Source organism: Saitoella complicata (genome assembly GCF_001661265.1).
Source record: "Saitoella complicata NRRL Y-17804 unplaced genomic scaffold SAICOscaffold_28, whole genome shotgun sequence".
Classification (NCBI taxonomy): domain Eukaryota; kingdom Fungi; phylum Ascomycota; class Saitoellomycetes; order Saitoellales; family Saitoellaceae; genus Saitoella; species Saitoella complicata.
The window spans coordinates 105154-125042 of NW_017567019.1; the positions used below are offsets into that span (position 1 = coordinate 105154).

Sequence of the window (19889 nt, forward strand, 5' to 3'; positions counted from 1 at the left end):
CCTCAAAATCCTGAACTCCATCCAAATCAAAATTCAAATCAAAACACAATGTTCACGCGTCAAGCACCTCGTATGTTGACCTCCATCGCCCGTGTCGCCCTCCCCCGCGTCACTATCGCCCGTTCCGCCGTACCCTCGATCACTCGTCCAGCGGCAAGAGCCTACCACGAGAATGTTCTTGATCACTACAATAACCCGCGTAACGTCGGATCATTGCCGAAGGGTGATGTAGATGTTGGAACTGGATTGGTCGGTGCTCCTGGTATGTCCAACCCTCGTCTTTCACATTGCCGAGTACTATCCGGATTAACGGCTTTCTTGTACCAATGCCAAGGAAAGTGTGCTGACATTGACAATCAACAGCTTGTGGAGACGTCATGAAACTCCAGATCCGTGTCGACCCCACCGGCAAGATCTCCGACGTGAAATTCAAGACTTTCGGCTGCGGATCCGCTATCGCCTCCTCCTCCTACGTTACCACCCGTCTCGCTGGTTTGACCCTCGATGAGGCAGCCGCGATCAAGAACACGGAGATTGCGAAGGAGTTGAGTTTGCCGCCGGTCAAGTTGCATTGCTCGATGTTGGCGGAGGATGCGATCAAGGCCGCGATCAAGGATTACCAGAAGAAGAAGAGGCCGACGACGCTTGGTGCTACTGCCTAAATCAATCGTCGAAGGTGTTGAAATTGTCGTTTGGAGAAGATTGTCTGAGTGACGGCGTTTGAGGAGTGTTTGATTATTCCCGAGGAGACGTTTCTTGTTCTTGGTTTTTGTCACTGTTTTCGTTTTGTTATCGCGTGTGATGGGCTTGTTGGTCACCAGGGTCCGTTCGTTTTTGATGGATCGGTCGTATGATATTGGCAATGAAAAACTGGTATTTGTAACCCGCTGTCCTCAGTGCTTCAAAATGCTCTACCCAGACCCAAACCTGGTCGTGGCGTATCCAATGTCCTTGTACCCTTTCATAACGCTACCCCATGCTCTTCAATCATCCTCCGTCAGTCGTCTACTGCAGTGTATAATCACCTCGCCTCAACCTCCCTCCTAATTCCTTTCCTCACCGCTGGACACCACTCAACCCACTGCGCCCTCCTAACCCCCCTCGTACTCCCACCATCAACACTCACCGAACCAGGATTAAACGTCGGACACCCCTCATACGTCACCTCCCACGTCGGTGCACTACAGTCCACGAGGACGAGTGCGGTGGGCATGGGATAGAGACGGAGGGTGTGGTCGAAATCCCATGCGACGGGGCGTGTGGAGAGGGGGAGGGGGGATAGGTGGGATTGGTCTAGGAGGGTGCGAATGAGATTTCTGCAGGCGTCGAAGTCTGTATCCGCCTCCTCCTGATCGTCTTCGGCTTCGGCCATAGTGACGTCGTCCTCTGTTGATGCTGCCGTCTTGAGCACAGCAGGGAATCGTACTTGGTTTCGACGAAGACGGGCGAGGGCGTCATCCCTAAACACCACAACCTCCTGCGTAAACCAACTCAACCTCACGGGATTCGTCGCGAACGTGACGCTCTTGACGGCCCTCCGTACCCGCCCCGTGAAGAACTCGCTGATTTTACCACGAGGGAGCGAGGATGCTCCGCCTCCGCTCGCCGCGCCTGCCCATGGGTCGTTAGGGCCTGGGATAAAGATGAAGTGAGTTTGGACACAGAGGGTCGGGTAGTCTGATAGCAAACGCGCGAGTGCGTCCCAGAGTGATTTGTAGGAGCGGGATTGTCCAGTGTTATGGAAAGGCTGCGAAGTAAACGACCCCGTCAAGACAATAGCTTGCGGTACCCCATTCGTATCGGCGCGCTCTTCGTAGTAAGTGAATAGTGCTGCGAGTGATTTCAGGGTCTGAGGATTATCAAGTGGCGACTCACCCGCAAACACCCACTTTAGGTTCGGAAAGCGGTGTTCGGCGCGGATCATGTGCGACTCAAACTCTTTCTCGAAACCGACGCCAAGGAAGTCGACGTGTCCGAAGTTTTGCATCGAGATCGCACGCTTCTCTATTGGTGGGTGGCCGAGAGAGAGGGGCTGAAAGGTGCCTCGGTTGGTGTAGGTTCCGTCGACGAGGACCATCATGGAGGGGGTGAAGAAGCCGGGTCCGGGGATGGTTTCGCTGAGTTCGAGGAGGACTCTGTCGTCACCGTCCTCGAGCCAGTAACGGCCTTCGGCACCCAATGTCAACATGCCGTAAATCATGAACTCCTGCCCGTGTCTTCCTAGGAGGTTCTTGATGCTTGTGATCTTGTAGTACGAATTCTTCTCCCTTCCTCCCGAGAATGTCGGTGCCTGGAATGCCTCGTTCCGTCCCAGTCTTTGTCGAATGATATCGAAACGTTCCCTCCAGAGTTGTGGGAGGTGGGATGCCAGGGCGATGAGTGCCGGTGGTGTAGATGAAGCTTCGTAATGTCGACGGGCAGCATGGTAAATGTATTTCGGCTGCTTAAATGCATCCACAACAGCAAAATACCGGTTCGGATCGACATCACCTTGTAGCGCGGCTGGTGTCGACGTGGGTGCGTTCGAATTGACCATCGCCGCAAGACGATTTGGCTGTGAGCTGGAAGAGTCCTCCATGCTGACATCCTCCTGCACCGTCAAATCTCGTGCCAGCGAGACAGGCCGTGCCGGGTGTGGTACATCCACAGCTTTGATAACATTCTTCAGCCCATCCGCATTCACAAGTGCATCCCCCTCCGTTCTCTTCCACGCACGCGCAATCTCATCCAACACGAGCTCACCCTTGACTCTCCACTCACTTCCCAACTTCGAGCCAAGGTAGTCCGCCAGACATTGTAGCGCGTCAGATTTCAAAGTCAGGTTATGTTTCTTGGTGAATATCCGGAACGCGGTGGGACGGAGTGCGGAGGGTGGGATGGAGACTGGTAGCGGTAGGGGTGATGCTGGGGTTGGTGTGAGGAAAGGGTCTTGTGAGGATGTAAGGTCGTCGCTTGGAGGACGGTTCTTGGAGCGAAAGAGGGATGCGACGGAGTTTGGGGGCATTGCCGGGACTGCGTTGGGTGTGGGGAGTCGATGGGTGTTTCTGGTGTTTTGGGAGACGCGACTTCCAAATTCAGGGCAAATGCAATCGCGACGCGAATTCGAAGCAGCCGCGATGCGAGAAAGAGGGACAGGGAGTGAATGCTGGCGGAACGAGGCATTCACCGTTCACAGAAGCAGTGCCATCGAGGACAGCTCGTAGGCATTACGCTTGATGTCTCTGCTGCCCTCCTTTGCCCAGTCAAGCACAGCAAACTTACGCATATGCATACACGACCGGCAGTACTCACTTCTCTGGCCATGGGCATTCGCTTATCACACACATATCCTACCCCAGCCAAAAGGGCTCATGAATTGCTATCAGATGATACCCTACGCCCCCTATTCAATGCGGTTGACCCATCCTCCTGCTGTGCGTGAAGATTGCCCATTTATGGGGGGTACCTCAAGTGAACGCCAGCGCCGCGGCGACTCCACAACCCCAGTTGACATCACCGTCGCAAACCAACCTCAAACGCTACAACTACAACACCAGAGTTACAATGTTAATCATCGGGCTAACAGGCGGCATCGCAACAGGCAAATCCACCGTCTCATCCCTCCTCTCCTCACCCCCCAACCCCCTCCCAATCCTCGATGCAGACGTCATCGCCCGCGAAGTAGTTCTCCCCGGCACTCCCGCCTACCGCGCCATCGTCTCCCACTTCTCACCCACCGTCCCGGACCTCCTTGAAGATGATGGGACCCTAAATCGTGCCGCGTTGGGTCGAGCGGTGTTTGGTGAGAGCGAGGACGCAAAGAGGGAGAGAAAGGTCTTGAATGGAATTACGCACCCCGCTGTTAAACGGGCTTTGGTGTGGGGTGTGCTCAAGGCTTGGGTGAGGGGGGAGTGGGCTGTTGTGTTGGATGTACCGTTGTTGTTTGAGGGTGGGTTGGATAAGTTTTGTGGGGCGACGGTATTGGTGGCGTGTGATCTCAAGATACAGAAGGAGAGATTGCTGCAACGGAATCCACATCTGAGTGAGGAGGAGGCGGATCAGCGTATTGCATCACAGCTCTCGCTCGAGGATAAACGCCGACGCGCGAATATCGTGATCGAGAACGACGGATCTCTTGAAGATTTGGAGAGGAGTGTGAGAGGTGTGGTGGAGGCGTTGAAGCCGTGGGGGTTGGTAACGTTGATGGAGTGGTTGATTCCGGGATTTGGGTTGTGGATGGCGGGGAAGGAGTGGTTGATGAGGAATTATTGGAGGGGGGAGCGGAAGGCGAAGTTGTAAACTTGGGAGCTGCGATGCCTTGGGTTTGGTGGGAAGGGAAGAGGAAATGTTCGATATTGGTGGGGGAGGATTGGGGTAGAATGGGATACAGCCGGTACGATAGGGAACGATAGGGAATGAAAGAAACGAAACCGTGTTCCGAAAAATCAGATGCAATATACCATGCTACACACCCAGCCCCATCATTTCTCCCTAACTTAGTAGTTACGCCTATTTGTGTTTGACGCACTAACCTGGAACTTCGAATACACCGGCATAACACCAAACGCCCTCGCCCTCTTAATCGCCCTCGCAACCCTCCTCTGATTCTTCGCACTGATCCCCGTATCGCTCGCCGGCCTAATCCTCCCCATCTCAGTAACGAACGCATTCAAAAGAAACGGATTCTTCCATTCCTTCTCCGGATTCACCCCGAGAGCCTCGATCCGGTCCCTCTTGACCATACCGCGTTTATGGCGCCGATCTAACCTGACTTCTTCCGCCTTTTCGAAGGAGAAGTCACGGGGCTCGTACGTTTGTCCGTAAGAGAATTCGCGTATGGTGTTGCGGCTCAACCTGATGGGTGTTTCGGGGTCGTCTTCTGTGGATTGTTGGGTTGCCCATTTCAATGCATCTGCACCGGAGGTGGACTTCTTGTCCATGGTTGCTTGCCAGTCGAGTTTAGGGGCGGTGGAGGTGGAGGTGGGGTCCGCTGGCTTGTCTTCTTTAATTTGGGAGAGCATGGAGAAGAGGGCATCGGCGGTTTTTTCGTTGGAGGTCGTGTTGCAGACCCGGGCGGAGGTGGAGAAGGTTGCCCGTGAGCAGACGGACTGCACTGATCTTAATGATGAGCGGAACATCCTTGCTGTTATGTGTTTTCTTTGGTGGAGTACTTGGACGTTCACTTGGTCGAAATCTCGAGCACCTGCAGATGCAGCCCCTGCTGTGCCCGGCAGTCCCCACATGTCCCCAAGCTTGAATCCTTCAGATCGGAGTTGTTCTGTATTGTTTTCATTCTTCTGTCACTTCTATCTTTCTCCGATAGCCTTTTCTCGGGTAGATGATCAGATCGCTGCTTATCTAATTAGAATGATTCCCCAACGACTCACCTGCCGGGGAATTCAACTCGAGGAGCGCTCAAGTTGACAACCTCGTGAAAACCAACCCCAAGCACACCTCCTCTTCCACCCAGTTGATCTCGACTCCCCATTCACTCCCTTCCAATCTTTCTTTAAACCAACATACTAGGCACAATGCTCTCCCGTCAGGCTCTCCGCCGGGGCGCTTTCCTCACCAGATCTTTCGCTACGGCTACAACCTCTGGTCCCCTCCCCACCGCCGAGGCCGCAACCCCCGCCGTCAGGAATGACTGGTCCCGCGAGGAGATCCAAGCAATCTACGACCTCCCCCTCATGGACCTCGTCTACAAAGCCGCAACCGTCCACCGCGTCCACCAAGATGCTCGCAAAGTCCAACTCTGCACACTCCACAACATCAAAGAAGGTGGATGCACGGAAGATTGCTCTTACTGCGCCCAATCCTCCCGCTACAAGACGACCGTCAAAGCTAAGAAAATGGCCGATGTGGATGAAGTCCTCGAGGCTGCGAGGAAGGCCAAGGCGAACGGATCGACCCGATTCTGTATGGGTGCGGCTTGGAGGGATATGCGTGGTCGTAAGTCCGGGATGAACAAAATTATCACCATGGTCAAGGAGATTCGGGCAATGGATATGGAAGTCTGCACCACCCTCGGAATGGTCGATAAAGAGCAAGCTGCGTTGTTGCGCGAAGCTGGTCTCACAGCCTATAACCACAACCTCGATACCTCCCGCGAACACTACCCCAACGTCATCACAACCCGCTCCTACGACGAGCGCCTCGCAACTATCAAAGCTGTCCGGGATGCCGGTATTAAAGTCTGTTCGGGTGGAATCGTTGGATTGGGTGAGACTCGCACGGATCGTGTCGGGCTTATCCATGAATTGAGCAACCTCCCAACTCACCCCGAGTCTGTCCCGATTAACGCTCTCGTTCCGATCCCTGGTACTCCGTTGGGCGACATCGAACGTCTCCCTTTCCACGACGTCCTCCGTACCGTCGCGATTGCGCGTATTACCATGCCTCTCACCGTCGTCCGTCTCGCTGCGGGCCGTGTCTCCATGACCGAAGAGCAGCAGGCACTCTGCTTCATGGCGGGTGCGAATGCGGTGTTTACTGGTGAAAGGATGTTGACGACGGGATGTTCGGGATGGGAGGAGGATCATGCTTTGTTGGGGAGGTGGGGAATGAGCGGATTGGGGGCTTTTGAGGGACAGAACATGGTTGGTGAGCCGGGTTATAAGGGACCTGGACAGGAGGAGGCTGTCACTAAGATTCAGGAGTTGAAGGGAGAGGAGGCGGTTGCTGCTGGTGGGTGTGGATCTTCTGGGTGTGGATGTGCTTAGACATTCGTTGACATTTTCATTGCTTATACCTTTTTAACACTTGCATAGTGGGTTATGAAAAAAAAGACATTTATAACATTGCATTCGTTCCATGTTGCTGCTAAAGTCTTGAATCATCTTGAGGCACCAGGCGTGCTCTTCTGTATTCTATCTATGCCTTTCCGTATAGCAACTCACATGTGCATATCCTTGTCTAGCTCATCCCACCCCTCCTCCCCCCACCCCCCAAAACACCCAAACCGATGATTCAACTCCTTCCTCCAATGCAACCCATATGTACTCTCCACCGCTCCCGTCCCCGCCACAGCCCTCCCATACACCAACATCCTAATTCTCGAGTGCACGAGTGCCATACAACACATCACGCATGGCTCGTGTGTGGTGAGGACGATATAGTTTTTACACAAATAGGGTGCGTCTTCGGGGTTGGGGGCGGGGGGGAGGGAGGCGTGGTGGGTTGCGACGGAGGTGATTGCGTTCATGATTGAGTGGTGGAGGGGGTGGGAAGTTGAGTGGCGAGTGTCGTGGGCCGAGCCGACTTCGGTCCATGTTGTTGGATCGATGATGACTGTGGCGATGGGGAGTTCGCCATTCAGTTTTGCCTTGGCGACGAGGTTGTGGAGGGTGTCGTAGTGCGGTTGGAGCTTGTCGAGGGGTGGGAATGCGCTTTGGACTGATCGTGCTGAGTCGGCTTTCAGAACTAGTGGCCATAGCTCGGCCCAGGATATCATCTGCTCCATCGTCAAAGGTGCATGCTTCGATATCTGCCCAATCACCACCGGGAGGTCCAGGTCCTTGGCGGCCAGCATCGCGGTGATTTCCTCGAAAGTATGTGCTTCCGTGCTGCACAGCACGATCTCCAGTTGCATCGGTTTCCTTCCCTTGCTGTCCAGCTGGCCGTCGATCTCCGTCTTCTTTAGTCGTTTGACATGGGAGAGATCGTGTGGATCAACAGCGGATTCCACGATCGTCTTTACCAGCTTCGTGACGACTGGTGTATCCCTCGGTGACATCGTCGCGATATAAACATCAAGTTTCTCCAACGGCCTCGTCTCCAGATGCGACTTGATAAACCGATAGCTCGAAAGATGCGAAAATGCACCATTCGGTTCCGGTGTCGCAATCTCCTCGTTCCCCCGTTTCCGTCCCTTTATTCTTGGTACGGGAGTTTCCGCCTTGATCTTGGTCTCCTCCTTCTCCCCAAACTCTTCCACAACCCACCGACAAAACGCTCCAAACTCCACCCTCCACTCCGCCACCCTCCTATCCCTCTCCTCCTCCGTCTCAAAAGCTGCATGCTGTACGCTCGCCTCAGCCAAAGCCCCGGCTCCTGCCAATCCGAGGCTATCCCACCCCATCAAGCACTGGTAAAATTCCATACTGACACCAGTCTCGCCCTGTCCGAGGATAGCTGGGTCGTCGTTGCTGAGGGTGCAGGTGACGCCGTTTGCTAGAAGGGCTGGGAGGGGGTGTGTAAGGATCGTGGGTGTAAGTCGCAATACCTCGTTTGAGATCGGGCATGACTCGATGCAAATGTTGTTCTTTACACATTCCTGCATGAGAACAGGGTGTTTGTGCAACGAGAACGCGTGCCCGATCCTCTTCGCCCCCAACAACACAGCATCATACAAATTATCGTCCGCGTCCGTCCCCGAGCCAAGGGTTTCGCCGGCGTGGAACATGAAGGGGATATCCAATCCCAATTCCATACACCTGTCTCTGAAAGCCAATAGTTCGGGAATGTAGTCCCTGAGCGGCAACCCTGCATCTTCCTGCCCAACCATGTCGAACCCGGCAATGACGTGCGGCAAAACTTGCTTGACTTTGACACATTCGTCTAAGGAGTCACGCAGTGCTTCGGGGCCGAGGGAGCGGAGGAAACAATAGATTATCCGTGCGCCCCAGAAGTCGGGGTGCGAAGCTTTGAATCGTTGGACTTCCTCGTCGAAGACTCTGGCCAGATCCACGCCAGCCAACATCCCGGCATTTGGATCAGAACGTCCAAAAACCCATCGCACATCCACCCACTTCACTCCATCTTCCAAAAGTCCTTCCAACATCTTCTGCACGTATCGTCGAAAAATCGGTGCATGAAAGATGAGTCCTTCCACAACCAGAAAACATTCCACGAACTTATCCCATACGGTTCTATGGGACCATTGGTGGTGTTGTGCATCTGCGTGGGTAATAGAGGCTTTGGAGGTAAGGAAGTCGGCGAAGGTGGCCCAGGTGTCAGAGGGTTGGAACTGGGCGATGGCGTCGGAGAGGAGGGTGAAGGAGCCGGGACGGTAGTGAGGCGAGTACAGCATTGTCACTGGATGGGCAAGTGTAGTTTTTTGTGCGGTGCGAAACTTGTAGTATCGGAACCTGATTTTGCCTGTATGTAGATCGTCGAGAGTGACGAGAGGTTTGTCCGATTGGAGATATATGTCCCCAAATGGGGTGAGTGTATCCCCATCTTCTTCTCCTTCCTCATCTTCCTCCGACACACCAATTGCGATGCCAAGCAGATCCCGCACTGTAAGTCAATGTCAGTAAGGACTTCAATCCTATCAACAAACACTTTACCTTGCACCATCGCATCTCCATGCGCATGCAACAGCGCTCCCTTTGGCAGCCTCTTGACGATCTCCCACAGCTTCGTTTCTCGAATACGCTCTTTCGCAAAACCGAATGGCATTCCAGGATAAAGTTCATCGTTTCCGCCTCCACCCTCAGCTCCGGAGTTTGACCAAACTTTCTCGGCCTCCTCCTTCCGAATCTTGTCGAAAATGGCGCATGCTTGCTGTTCAACTGGACTCAACGAAGATCTGAAGAGCGCGTCGGATTTGAAATCAGCAGCCTCCTCGATCAATCCCTTTCTCCTATCTTTATAAGCTTTCAACCTGTCATTCCCGTCGTTCATGATGTCGCATCTTCGTTACCTCGGTCTCCATCGTTCGTACGGTTGCGCCACCCGTGCCACACTTCCAGCTGCATGCCATACCGACCGAAAAGTCGTACACCCGACAAGAAACAAGAAATAGAAGTCAGGATGTCGTTCGTTCCCAAAGCTGCTTTCAAGCCTGGCAACTTCGTCCACTACGTCAACGCGCGAGTTCTCCGCGATGCCAAGAATCGTCAGGCGGCTGCGGAGGCGGAGCCTATGAGACAGGCGTTGAGATGTACGTTCGATCCCTCCGCCCCACATCGCTACATTGCACAATCGGATAACTAATATTTATCCAAGATATTGTCCGCAACACCAGTCTTCCCCCCCGTGCCCGCGCCCAGGCCCAGCTCCAACTCTCCAACATGCCTTCAGAGACCAGAATGACCAAAGTCGTGGACAGATGTATTGTTTCTGGTAAAGGACGTGGTATTTTCAGGAAGTTCAAGATGTCAAGGTTCCAGTTCAGGATGCATGCGTTGAGGGGAGAGTTGCCCGGTGTTAAGAAGGCGGTGTGGTAGAAGAGAGGGGGAGAGGGGGAGGAGTAGACGAAAAGCGTGTCCTGCATACAGGAAGACACCTTGAAGAGAGGGCAGGGAGACAAAACGGAAAACAGCTAAGGCGTTGGATCGTTTGAACAGCTGGCTGTACGATAAGAAATGAAAAAAACATGTCATACCATTTACCCCTTTGCATCGCTCCATTTGCGACGAACGTGAAGATCCCGACTCTAGGAGCATAGCGAAATCTGTCAAACAATTTATCGGCAGTTCCAAACATGTTCGGTGGGACTTCATTTCAGTGACGTCGATAACCCACGGCCGATACCGGTAGCCCTGCTTCCCAAAAAAAGAGCGCGAACCCCGTCGCGTCGTGCAGCTTTGGATCGCACTCAACACCCCTCTTACAAGACGATCCGTCTACCAAACAACTGCAATCATGTCTGATCTTCTCGAAGGCTACACCTGGCCCAACCGCCACCTCATGGTCTCCAAGAAGGCCTCCGAACAAATCGAGGCCCTCCTCCAACAATCCGATAATCGCAACCCTGATTTTCACGACATGTATGTCTACAACGACTTCCACGGTTATGGCGTCTGCCATCTGATCGTCTCCGAACTCAAAAAGATTCACAAAGCCCTCTCGGGGAAGGAGCAGGATATCGATGAAGCGTGGATCTTGTTGGAGAGCTTGGTGGTCCTTATGGAGACGGAGAGTGGATGGAGTATGGTGGATGACCCTGATTTGCCGTATGGGATCGTTAGTGTTCTCTGCTCTGCCATCATGACCGTTGTCAACGCGTTGAAGGAGCAGGGAAAGTTCAACAGGGAGTCTATCCCCAACGTCGAACATGTGTTGAGGACTGCGTACTTCTGCGGGCCATTGGAGGACTTCGATGGTGGTCCGGGCGAGAACTGGTTGAACGCCATCATTTTCCTCAAGGAGATCAAGAAGATCGTGAGGGAGGAGTTGGAGCCTACTGACGAAGTAAAGGAGCAGGAGAAGAAGTGGTATGAGGCCTGGAAAACGGCTCTGAATGAGAAGACTAGGAAGGCGATTGAGAAGGCAGAAGAGGAGGATGGGGACGAGGATGAAGGAAATCGCGAAGACGAATGGTACCTCTCCGGCGACGAAGCCGACGCACCGGCTCCCAAAGCAGCCACATTCAAGTTCACGACCTGGTATAACAAACTCCAGAAACACCTCAAGGAAGTACCCGTCTACCCCCTCCGTGGACCCCCCGAATGGGATCTGACAAAGTGGACCAAGGAGGAGAGGGCGCCGTTTGCGTTCGGTGCTGGGATGGACTCCGAGGATGAGTCTGGCGAGGAGGATTTGGCGGATTTGCCGGGGGGTGTGAAGGAGTTGTTGGAGGAGTTGGCGAAGAGAGGACAGATGGATGCAGAGGATTTCAGTGGTGAGGATGATGAGGACGAGGAAGACGAGGAGGAAGAGGAGGAGGAGAGGCCGCAGAAGAGGCAGAAGCAGAGTGGTGGGCAAGCAAAGGGGAAGCAGCCGGCGAAGAACCAGCCGAAGGCTAACCAGCCGAAGGCTAACCAGCCGAAGGCTAACCAGCCGAAGGCTAACCAGCCGAAAGGCAACCAGCAAAAGGGTGGTCAGCAGAAGGGCGGCCCAAAGAAGGGACCCGGAAACCGACCGAAGGGCAAGCCGCCCGGTGCCGCCAAGGGTAAGGGAAAGAAGTAGTTCAGTTGAAGGGGCATGTACGATATCTAAGCAACCGTGCGATATGTAATTTGTTTGACGTTTGTCCTTAAACCAATTCGTTCACCCGCTCACTCGTGCACGCTGCACCCCCGAAAGCGCGCTGCATCACCGACGTCGACATCGCCATACGGTGAACCTTATTTCAACCCTCGACTCAAATCGCGATAGGGGCCCAGCAGGTAGCAACACTGGAGTCGCGAACATAGACAGTTGAAGCTACACCTATCTATCTCCACTCCTTCGCTACCCACACCCCCCGCAACAATGGACCCGCGTTCCCGATCTCTTACCAACCTAGAATGGGTCATCGGACTTCGGTGCGTCTGGTCGCACATTATTCCTCTTTGCTTTGGAACTGATAGATTTCGGCCTATAGGATGAAAGTCACCACGCTCATTGACGAAACTATCGAAGGAACCCTCTACGCTTACTGCCCCATCACAAACACCGTCACTCTCTCCTCCTCTGCCGAATCGACAGGAGCAGCAGATTACCGCATCCTCAAAGTCTCGTTCCTAACCAATATCCAAGTCCTCGAAACCCCAACACAAAGCACCAATTTCACGAACGCACCCGGCCCCGAACTTGCACCGGTAAACCTCCAAACAATCGATGCTCGCATCAACAAAGTCATCACCAAAAAGCCCTCTGTACCACCCGGCGTGGGCCGCGAAGGTGTCGAGATCTTTGAGGCGCTAACAAAGACGCTACCATGTCGATGGCAGGGAACCGCGATCGTGGTGTTGGACGAGGTTATGGTCGAATCACCATATACCGCGGAGACGTGTAAGAGTATTGAAGAGAGGGGTGGAGGGAATGGATATAGTTTGAAGAGAGTGAAGATGATCGTGGAGGGGGAGAGACGGAGGTTGTTTGGGGAGAGTGAGAGGAAGGGAGGGTAACTTACAATATGCTGGGAATGACCTGAGGGGTATCTATGCCGGCGCACGAAGGGCTTGGCCAAAATGAACTCGGATATACCAGAAGAATGCATTGTCTTCATGCCATCCATGCCCCTCTCATGGCCCATTCGTCTCAGGCTCAACCAAAGCCTCCGCCAAATACCTCCCCAACCCATCCGCCTTCGCCTTCAAAATCCCCTCCTCCGCTCCCTTTCCTCCAATCAAACACACGAGCAGTTGCTCATGTACCGCATTCCTCTCACTATCAACATCGACTTTGACGATCATGAGAGTTCCCATCTGTACAGGCGCCTCATTAGTTAATGTCGAGATAGAGTAAAAAAAAAGACGGGCTTACCTCGGCTTCTACACAAACCCATCGCGTCCCAGCGCCGTGTTCGTCAGCACCCACGCTTCTCCATCGTCCGGCTATGCCGTTACTCTCACTCCCTCCACTACTTCCTGACCCAGGCCTCGACCCAGATTCCTGCTCACCAAGTACTTCCCCAACAACCCCACTCCTCCCAAGCACATCATAATCCTGCCAAATCGCACTCGCAAGCGCAGCTTGTGTCCTGGCCTCTTTCGCCGCTGCAGCCGTCGTTGGTTTGGGTTTTGATGCGTATGCTAGTAGCGAGCCGGAGGCTGTGAAGAGGCTGTACGCAACGACAAGAGTTAGCGAGAGCAAGGGAGGTAATAAGGATGAGGGACGGACAGAGCGGATGAGACGGTTGTGGAAAGGGATTGTTCCAGGAGGGCTTGTAGTCTTTTTGGCTTCAGCATGGTGGGTGAACGGTTGGTGTAGTGTTTTGGTCGTTACGTAGGACTGGGCTCGCTATCGATATGGGGATGCAAGTCGATGCACGGGCATGCCGTCCCATGGGGGCCCAAGAAAGACCAGCAGGGTATTGTACGTACAATTGGACAAACGACAGACATTCCTCTATTCATGCATATTCTATTCAAGCAACGATAGCAAAAGCAAAAAGCCATGAATGTCCAATGGTCCTTCTCTCTCTCGGATTCCTCCCTCCTGTTCCCTCTCCCTCTCCTATATCCCTTTCCTTCGACCTCCCTCCGTAGCCACCCAAGGGTCGCGTAAGGAGTTCCTCCTACTCCAACCTTAACCAGAAATTAACCCCAACAGCCAAAGCCAACACAAAACACAACCCCCCCGGACCAATCCAATCATCATAATCAACCGCCTTCCTCCTCCTCACCGCCCCCGCCCTCCACAAAAACATCACCGCTGAATAGACGATCGCGAGCGCAGAGACGGCAGTGAATCCAATCGCTGCCGTGACACCCGCACTGTCACCGAAGTTGAGGAGGCCTGCGGCGATGGCACCGAGGAGGATGGAGAATTCCATCCAGGAGAGGAAGGTGCGTTCGAGTGCGAATTGGACCTTGGGCTCGACACGCACTGGGACTGCGATTTTTTTGCCGCGGGGGGCGCGGAAGGTGCGGGCGTACGTAACGGCCGTCCGAGGATCCTGTTCGGGTTCTTTGCGGAGGATGTGTTCCTTGACATAAGTCTTGACCGTGACCAACCACTGTCTCAACCCCTCTCCGGCTCGATGCCGTCTTTCCCGCGCTGCGCGTCCAGAGTTGTGTTGACGGCGTTCAAGGAGGGGAGTATGCTCCGTCTCCTCCTCCCCAGGCGCAGGATACCGGCCTTCAGGCAGACCACGCTCGACCCTCTCCTCCTCATCCATGAGGTTACCATCATGCCCATCATCCGTTGTCTCTGTCGTAGTATTCGCCTCACTCCCCCCACCCGCCCCCGCCGGCCTCTCAATTCCAAACCGATGACTAACCGGCTTGCGGATATCCACATCCATTTGACAATACCAAAACGGTAAAAGCTCAACATGGTCATACAACAACATCGCCGTCCCGTGGATGAACTTGGAGAACTTGGGGACGGGTTCGACGAGATGGGAAGCGACGAGTTGTCGGATCCATTCGGGGGGTTCCTGGCCGAGTTGGGTTTGGAGTTTGACTTCGAGGACGGCGTAGGGGAAGCGTTCGACTTCTGTGTCGGGGAGTTGGGAGAAGGGCCAGTCGATGCCGATGTCCGTGCGGCGCCAGTTACCGGATGTGCGGTCCTGGCCGTCGAAGTTGTCTTCGCGGGTCATAGCCAACTCGGTATCCAAAGAAATACGAACTCGGGCATCGCCGGGGAGTTGGAAGGCTGTGCGGTTGTAGAAGGAGCGGACGACGGGGCGGTATTTCTTCGTGATAACAGAATACTGTACCTCACGCGCCAATTGCTCCAACTGTCGAATTTCCTTCTCATCCTTCCCCTGTGCCCTCATCTTCTCGAACACCTTCTCAACGGGGTACTCCCCCTTCAAATACGCATTCAAATTTTTTTCCTTGATCGCAAACCGCGCCTTGACCGATTTCTCCCCCGTCCAATCCTCGCGATGCGTCTTCCTCTCCACAAAGATCGTGTTAGCGTCCATCCCACCATACCACCTCATCCGAATCGCCTCCGCTCCCTCACTCTTCTCCAATCGTCCAGTGTAGAGCTCGAGATCCTCATTATCATAATAGATAGAACTAATCGCACTGTCCGCCTTCGAAAACTCTTTGTTTGGGTTAAAGACCAGAACGGGGAGATGTTTGAGGATAATGAGTTTGAGCTCCGTCACGTTTTGTGGGTGAACCCAATACTTCGTCGTCTGCCTCACGAAATTCTGCTGACTCCCTCCTGCGGACGCGTCGCCCTTGACGGGATTCCCCCGCGTACGGACAACGTCGTACAACTTTGACAAATGCACAATTTGCGCATCATAGTTTTCCTTGAAAAAGGGCTTTGCGTTCAACCGAGCGGCGAAAATGGGTTTGAGACGGAAGTGTGTTTGTTTATCGTGCTTCTTGATGATTTTTTGGAAAGCGGTGTAATTCAGCGTCGAGAAATTCGCCAAATCGTGGACGTCGGCGATGATATCACTCAACTCCTGCTCGAGCTCAATGAACTCATCTTCGCCCACACCTCCCTCACTCTGCGCCGCCGCAACGGCCTTATCGACATCCGCCTCAGTCATCCTTATCCGTCTCTCAATCTCCTTGGCTTTTACCTGTTGAAACGTGTAGACTTTGTCGAGTTCCCCCTCGAGCTCGTGCACGAATGCGGCTTCGTCGTCATCGGTCCATTGGTTGTTGTTGTTTCCGAGACGTTCTTTGATGAAGAATTTGAGGGAGTCGTACTCGACGTATTGGAAGCGGTATTCCTTGTTGAGGGTGAGCTGTGGTGGGGTGTTAGCTTGCGTGTATCGTCTATGTAGATCGTAGGAGGGTCGACAGTCGACAGGCTCTGAGACAAGCTGTCCCATCGCCATCGTGACCATGCTCGATGGAACATACCTTGAGCTGTTGACCAAACTTCATCCTTTCAACACCTGTATAGAAGACAGTGACAAAAGCTCGGACGATATCGAGGCAACAATTGACGAGGATGTTCTCCTTTTTCTTCCCTCTTTCCCTTTAACCCTGCGTGAATGCACTTGTCCCACAAATGGCTCAAAACCTTAATTGAGGGATTTTGGCCGCACTTGTCGCCGGTAACTCTCACAGCACGTCACGATACAGAAATATCTCTGCCAGTCCGGATGTTCGCGGGATGTATGCGTCAATGCTCGAGGTGGTGAATGCTGGCAAGCTTCGACGGACAGCTGGATGACGTTGAGGGGAGCCAGAACAGTAGTAGTATTCGCCACACTAGCCACACCTGACGTAGGCCCGCACTGCGCAATTGAATCTGTTGGAGGTAACCTTATAAGCGTGTAAATCGTCTGATGGACGTCACAATGCTCGAAGCGACCACTAGATGCCCGCATGTCTTGACTCATGCCCTCCATACGCCTGGTGCTTTCCAGACGGTCCACAGGGAGGAGTGTACGCTGTGCTTTGACTCTCAGGTACCCCACACACCCTTCTTTGTCTGCGTAACAGTCGTGATCTAATTGCTTTTCAAGGATGACGCAGAGGGAATCGACGTCTGCCTGGACTGCTTCGCCTCTGGCTGTGTCGGTGAGCGGAACCATGCCGCAATCCACCACCAACGCACCCAACACCCACTTTACCTCAATATCCGCCGAACGCCTAAACCGAAGCCGAGTAGAGACGGAGAAGGCGAGCCTCCGAGCAAGATTAGTAAGCTCGCAATTCCGGCGGAAAGTGATGCGACGAACTATGATTTGCATACTTCCGTGAGGTGCTACGCATGTGAGGGGAGGGAGGTTGATATGGCACAGGGCAACCTTCCGTTGGTTGTAGATGGGGTCATGTCCTCCATGGACGTATCACAGAAGAATGAGGTCAAGGCATGGGAGATGGAGCTCACGCCATGTGAGCATACATTGTGTTTGAACCAGCAACCAGTCACCGCCGCACACCAGATTACACAATGCAACAACTGCGACCTGAAGGAGAATCTGTGGATGTGTCTCGAATGCGGTAATCTCGGCTGCGGCCGCTCACAATTCGGGTCGACCGTGGGCGGAAACGGCCATGGCGTCGCGCATTTCGAGGGGACAATGCATCCAGTCTCTGTCAAGTTGGGCAGTTTGACAGCAGAGGGAACGGCCGATATTTATTGTTACCTGTGTAATGAGGAACGTGTTGATCTGGAGTTGAAGGCGCATTTGGCGCACTGGGGGATTAATATTGCGGAGGCGGTCAAGACGGAGAAGAGTTTGACAGAGATGGTAGTGAACTTTGCACGTTTCCCCAGCATGGATCTTGCTAATAGTTGATTACAGCAACTCGAGCAGAATTTGAAGTGGGAGTTTTCGATGACCACCTCCGATGGACATTCTCTGCAGCCGCTCTTTGGGCCATCGCTTACTGGGCTCAAGAACCTCGGAAACTCGTGTTACATTAACTCTACTCTGCAGTGTCTCTTCAACATCCCGGCATTCCAGGAACGCTATCTCCCAGGTTTCAAACAGCACCCATACGAATGCCCCAAACAAGATTCCGGAGAGTGTATGGATTGTCAAATGGGAAAGGTGGCAGATGGATTGTTGAGTGGGAGGTACTCAGTGCTTTGGAAACCGGAGATCAAGGGCGCGGATGAAGATCAACAACAGGAAGTCCCTCATCAAAAGGGGTTGGCGCCGGGGATGTTGAAGGCACTTGTGGGGAAGGGACATGAGGAGTTCTCGACAATGAGACAACAGGTAACTCAATGTCCCGGTATGATGTATGTCATGCTAATGCGAAATTGAATTACAGGACGCATTCGAGTTCTTTTTGCACCTCATGAAACTCGTCGCGCGTAGCCAGCACCCCGCAAACACGACGGACCCAACCTCTGCATTCCGTTTCGAGCTTGAACAGCGGTTGGAGTGCCTCTCGTGTCACCGTGTCCGGTACCGTACTGATGAACAGGATAACCTCTCTCTCGCCGTCCCCGTCCGGCAAATCCCCTCCGAAGACGGCGCAGACCCGAAGTTCGAGGCAGTCACGCTGGAGGAGTGTCTTGATATCTTCACAGCGGACGAGATGATCGAGTACACCTGTAAAGCCTGCGGCGGGAAAGATGGTGCGAAGAAGAGTGTTGGGTTTAAGACGTTCCCGGAGGTGTTGGTCGTCAATGCGAGGAGGTTTGAAGTCGTTAATTGGGTTCCGATGAAGAGAGGTAGGTTAAGTCGTATACGATGTGGTTGTGTGCTGATTTTGGACCTACAGATGTTCCGGTTATCGTGTCCGATGCTGCATTTTCGTTGGATAAGTATGCTGCGAAGGGTCAACAGCCTGATGAGACTCTCTTGCCGGAGGATTCGGAGGAGGAGAAGGCGAAGAAGGAGAGACCTGTCGCGAATGAGGCTGCGCTTTCACAGCTTGAGGCCATGGGATTCCCCCGCGTCCGCTCCGAGAAGGCGTTGTTCGCGACCGGCAACTCAGACCCTGAAGTCGCGATGAACTGGCTCTTTGCGCACATGGACGACCCCGACATTGACGATCCTATTGCTGACGATGACGCCGCAGCTGGAGGTGCCGGTGCAGGTGCAGGTGCGGAGGTCGATGAAGCCAGTGTAGCAATGATTGTGGATATGGGATTCTCCGTCGCGCAGGGAAAGAAGGCACTCAAAGAGACCGGAGGCGATATGGAACGAGCCGTCGAATGGCTCTTCTCGCACCCTGACGATGTCGGGGAAGTTGAGTCGTCCACCTCTTCCTCTGCTCCTGCCGACAGCAACAAAGTACCAGCCGGACGGGAGGGCCCAGCGAGCTTCAAATTGGATGGGATTTGCTGTCATAAGGGTGCGAGTATCCACGCTGGTCACTACATCGCTTTGGCGAAAAAGAAGGTCCAGGGAGACGCAGGCGAGGAGGAGGCGTGGGTCTTGTTTAATGATGAGAAGGTTGTTAGGGCTGGGGAGGAGAATGTGCAGGAGGGAAAGAGGTTTGCGTATGTGTATTTCTTCAGGAGGGCGTGATCATGCATGGGTATGTTGTGTGAGGTTCAGAGAGGATGGTAGATGTGGGTAGAGGTGAAGGCGTTGTGTGTGTGTGTGTGTGGGTGCATGAACGATGCGAGTACGAGTATCAAAATACCAGTTATTCTTGTTTTGTTGCTATCCAAATAAAGGGCTCCATGGTTATCTGGGTCCAGACCTACGAGTCTTCTCGCGATCGCGGTCTGCTTACACAGCCCCATCGCCATGACCGTCAACAACCCCACATTGAATCTCTCAAAAGGATGATACGTACCGAAACTTCTCCGGGAGTACCCAAATGGCTTGAACCCGTCGTGCCGTCTACGTGCGGCACAGCTACCCTTCCACGCTCTTACCCGCCGTATGTCGTGCGCAGTACGGCCTACGGGGAGAATGGCAACGGCGGGAAACCAGTACATTTAGGTACCTAGACGGTTCGACCGCGGCGTACGGCGTCCACCTCGGTTCCAATTCATATCATCTCTGGAAGATCTCGCTCCGTACCAAGGGAAGGGTACAGACGCAATTGCGATCGATATCGGCATCTGCTTCCCCTCCCCCTCCCCGACTCCGACCCCACCCCCGCTGTATTGGCACACCACTATGAGACGTCCGCTGATCATATGGATGACAAACCTCAAACATCCTCGAAGCTCCGCTTACTGTACCTCCACACAAT

General features: G+C 53.7%; 12 protein-coding genes across 12 annotated transcripts; 7 read left to right on the forward strand and 5 right to left on the reverse strand.

The window, feature by feature from the left end:
- Positions 1-48: 48 nt before the first annotated feature.
- Positions 49-662, forward strand: SAICODRAFT_67954 (putative nitrogen fixation protein nifu; the record flags this gene model as incomplete). The annotated part of the gene is made up of 2 exons (XM_019170348.1): positions 49-262; positions 364-662. The coding sequence occupies 2 exons, from the start codon at positions 49-51 to the stop codon at positions 660-662; spliced, it is 513 nt and encodes a 170-aa protein (XP_019021239.1).
- A 455-nt stretch (positions 663-1117) lies between these two features.
- SAICODRAFT_44835 (DNA polymerase epsilon subunit B) lies at positions 1118-2878 on the reverse strand (the record flags this gene model as incomplete). The annotated part of the gene is made up of 2 exons (XM_019168792.1): positions 1118-2490; positions 2548-2878. Coding segments are annotated over 2 exons (1704 nt in total), but the record flags the coding sequence as incomplete, so codon positions are not given.
- A 232-nt stretch (positions 2879-3110) lies between these two features.
- Positions 3111-4497, forward strand: SAICODRAFT_85491 (CoaE-domain-containing protein). Its single transcript, XM_019171405.1, has one exon. It carries the CDS (start codon positions 3544-3546, stop codon positions 4276-4278), a length of 735 nt encoding a protein of 244 aa, XP_019021241.1. The 5' UTR covers positions 3111-3543; the 3' UTR covers positions 4279-4497.
- SAICODRAFT_21876 (ribosomal protein S18) lies at positions 4476-5153 on the reverse strand (the record flags this gene model as incomplete). The annotated part of the gene is made up of 1 exon (XM_019166486.1): positions 4476-5153. Exon 1 carries the CDS (start codon positions 5115-5117, stop codon positions 4476-4478), a length of 642 nt encoding a protein of 213 aa, XP_019021242.1. The 5' UTR covers positions 5118-5153.
- A 240-nt stretch (positions 5154-5393) lies between these two features.
- Positions 5394-6628, forward strand: SAICODRAFT_67957 (biotin synthase; the record flags this gene model as incomplete). Its single annotated transcript, XM_019170349.1, has 2 exons — positions 5394-6582; positions 6612-6628. The coding sequence occupies exons 1-2, from the start codon at positions 5511-5513 to the stop codon at positions 6626-6628; spliced, it is 1089 nt and encodes a 362-aa protein (XP_019021243.1). The 5' UTR covers positions 5394-5510.
- Positions 6629-6874: 246 nt separating this feature from the next.
- Positions 6875-9606, reverse strand: SAICODRAFT_27829 (Metallo-dependent hydrolase; the record flags this gene model as incomplete). Its single annotated transcript, XM_019167059.1, has 2 exons — positions 6875-9219; positions 9270-9606. 2 exons carry the CDS (start codon positions 9604-9606, stop codon positions 6875-6877), a joined length of 2682 nt encoding a protein of 893 aa, XP_019021244.1.
- Positions 9607-9735: 129 nt separating this feature from the next.
- On the forward strand, positions 9736-10151 carry SAICODRAFT_62148 (ribosomal protein S14p/S29e; the record flags this gene model as incomplete). The annotated part of the gene is made up of 2 exons (XM_019169891.1): positions 9736-9865; positions 9931-10151. The coding sequence occupies 2 exons, from the start codon at positions 9736-9738 to the stop codon at positions 10149-10151; spliced, it is 351 nt and encodes a 116-aa protein (XP_019021245.1).
- Positions 10152-10554: 403 nt separating this feature from the next.
- SAICODRAFT_62224 (uncharacterized protein) lies at positions 10555-11835 on the forward strand (the record flags this gene model as incomplete). The annotated part of the gene is made up of 1 exon (XM_019169898.1): positions 10555-11835. A coding segment is annotated over one exon (1281 nt), but the record flags the coding sequence as incomplete, so codon positions are not given.
- A 155-nt stretch (positions 11836-11990) lies between these two features.
- SAICODRAFT_73657 (uncharacterized protein) lies at positions 11991-13039 on the forward strand. Its single transcript, XM_019170878.1, has 2 exons — positions 11991-12173; positions 12233-13039. Exons 1-2 carry the CDS (start codon positions 12121-12123, stop codon positions 12756-12758), a joined length of 579 nt encoding a protein of 192 aa, XP_019021247.1. The 5' UTR covers positions 11991-12120; the 3' UTR covers positions 12759-13039.
- On the reverse strand, positions 12876-13541 carry SAICODRAFT_10190 (uncharacterized protein; the record flags this gene model as incomplete). Its single annotated transcript, XM_019165190.1, has 3 exons — positions 12876-13058; positions 13117-13414; positions 13474-13541. 3 exons carry the CDS (start codon positions 13539-13541, stop codon positions 12876-12878), a joined length of 549 nt encoding a protein of 182 aa, XP_019021248.1.
- A 329-nt stretch (positions 13542-13870) lies between these two features.
- Positions 13871-16154, reverse strand: SAICODRAFT_37412 (SPX-domain-containing protein; the record flags this gene model as incomplete). Its single annotated transcript, XM_019168559.1, has 3 exons — positions 13871-14352; positions 14377-16012; positions 16131-16154. The coding sequence occupies 3 exons, from the start codon at positions 16152-16154 to the stop codon at positions 13871-13873; spliced, it is 2142 nt and encodes a 713-aa protein (XP_019021249.1).
- Positions 16155-16371: 217 nt separating this feature from the next.
- Positions 16372-19212, forward strand: SAICODRAFT_97644 (ubiquitinyl hydrolase; the record flags this gene model as incomplete). Its single annotated transcript, XM_019172119.1, has 5 exons — positions 16372-16684; positions 16742-17473; positions 17528-17947; positions 18003-18408; positions 18459-19212. The coding sequence occupies exons 1-5, from the start codon at positions 16562-16564 to the stop codon at positions 19208-19210; spliced, it is 2433 nt and encodes an 810-aa protein (XP_019021250.1). The 5' UTR covers positions 16372-16561.
- Between the last annotated feature and the right edge of the window lie 677 nt (positions 19213-19889).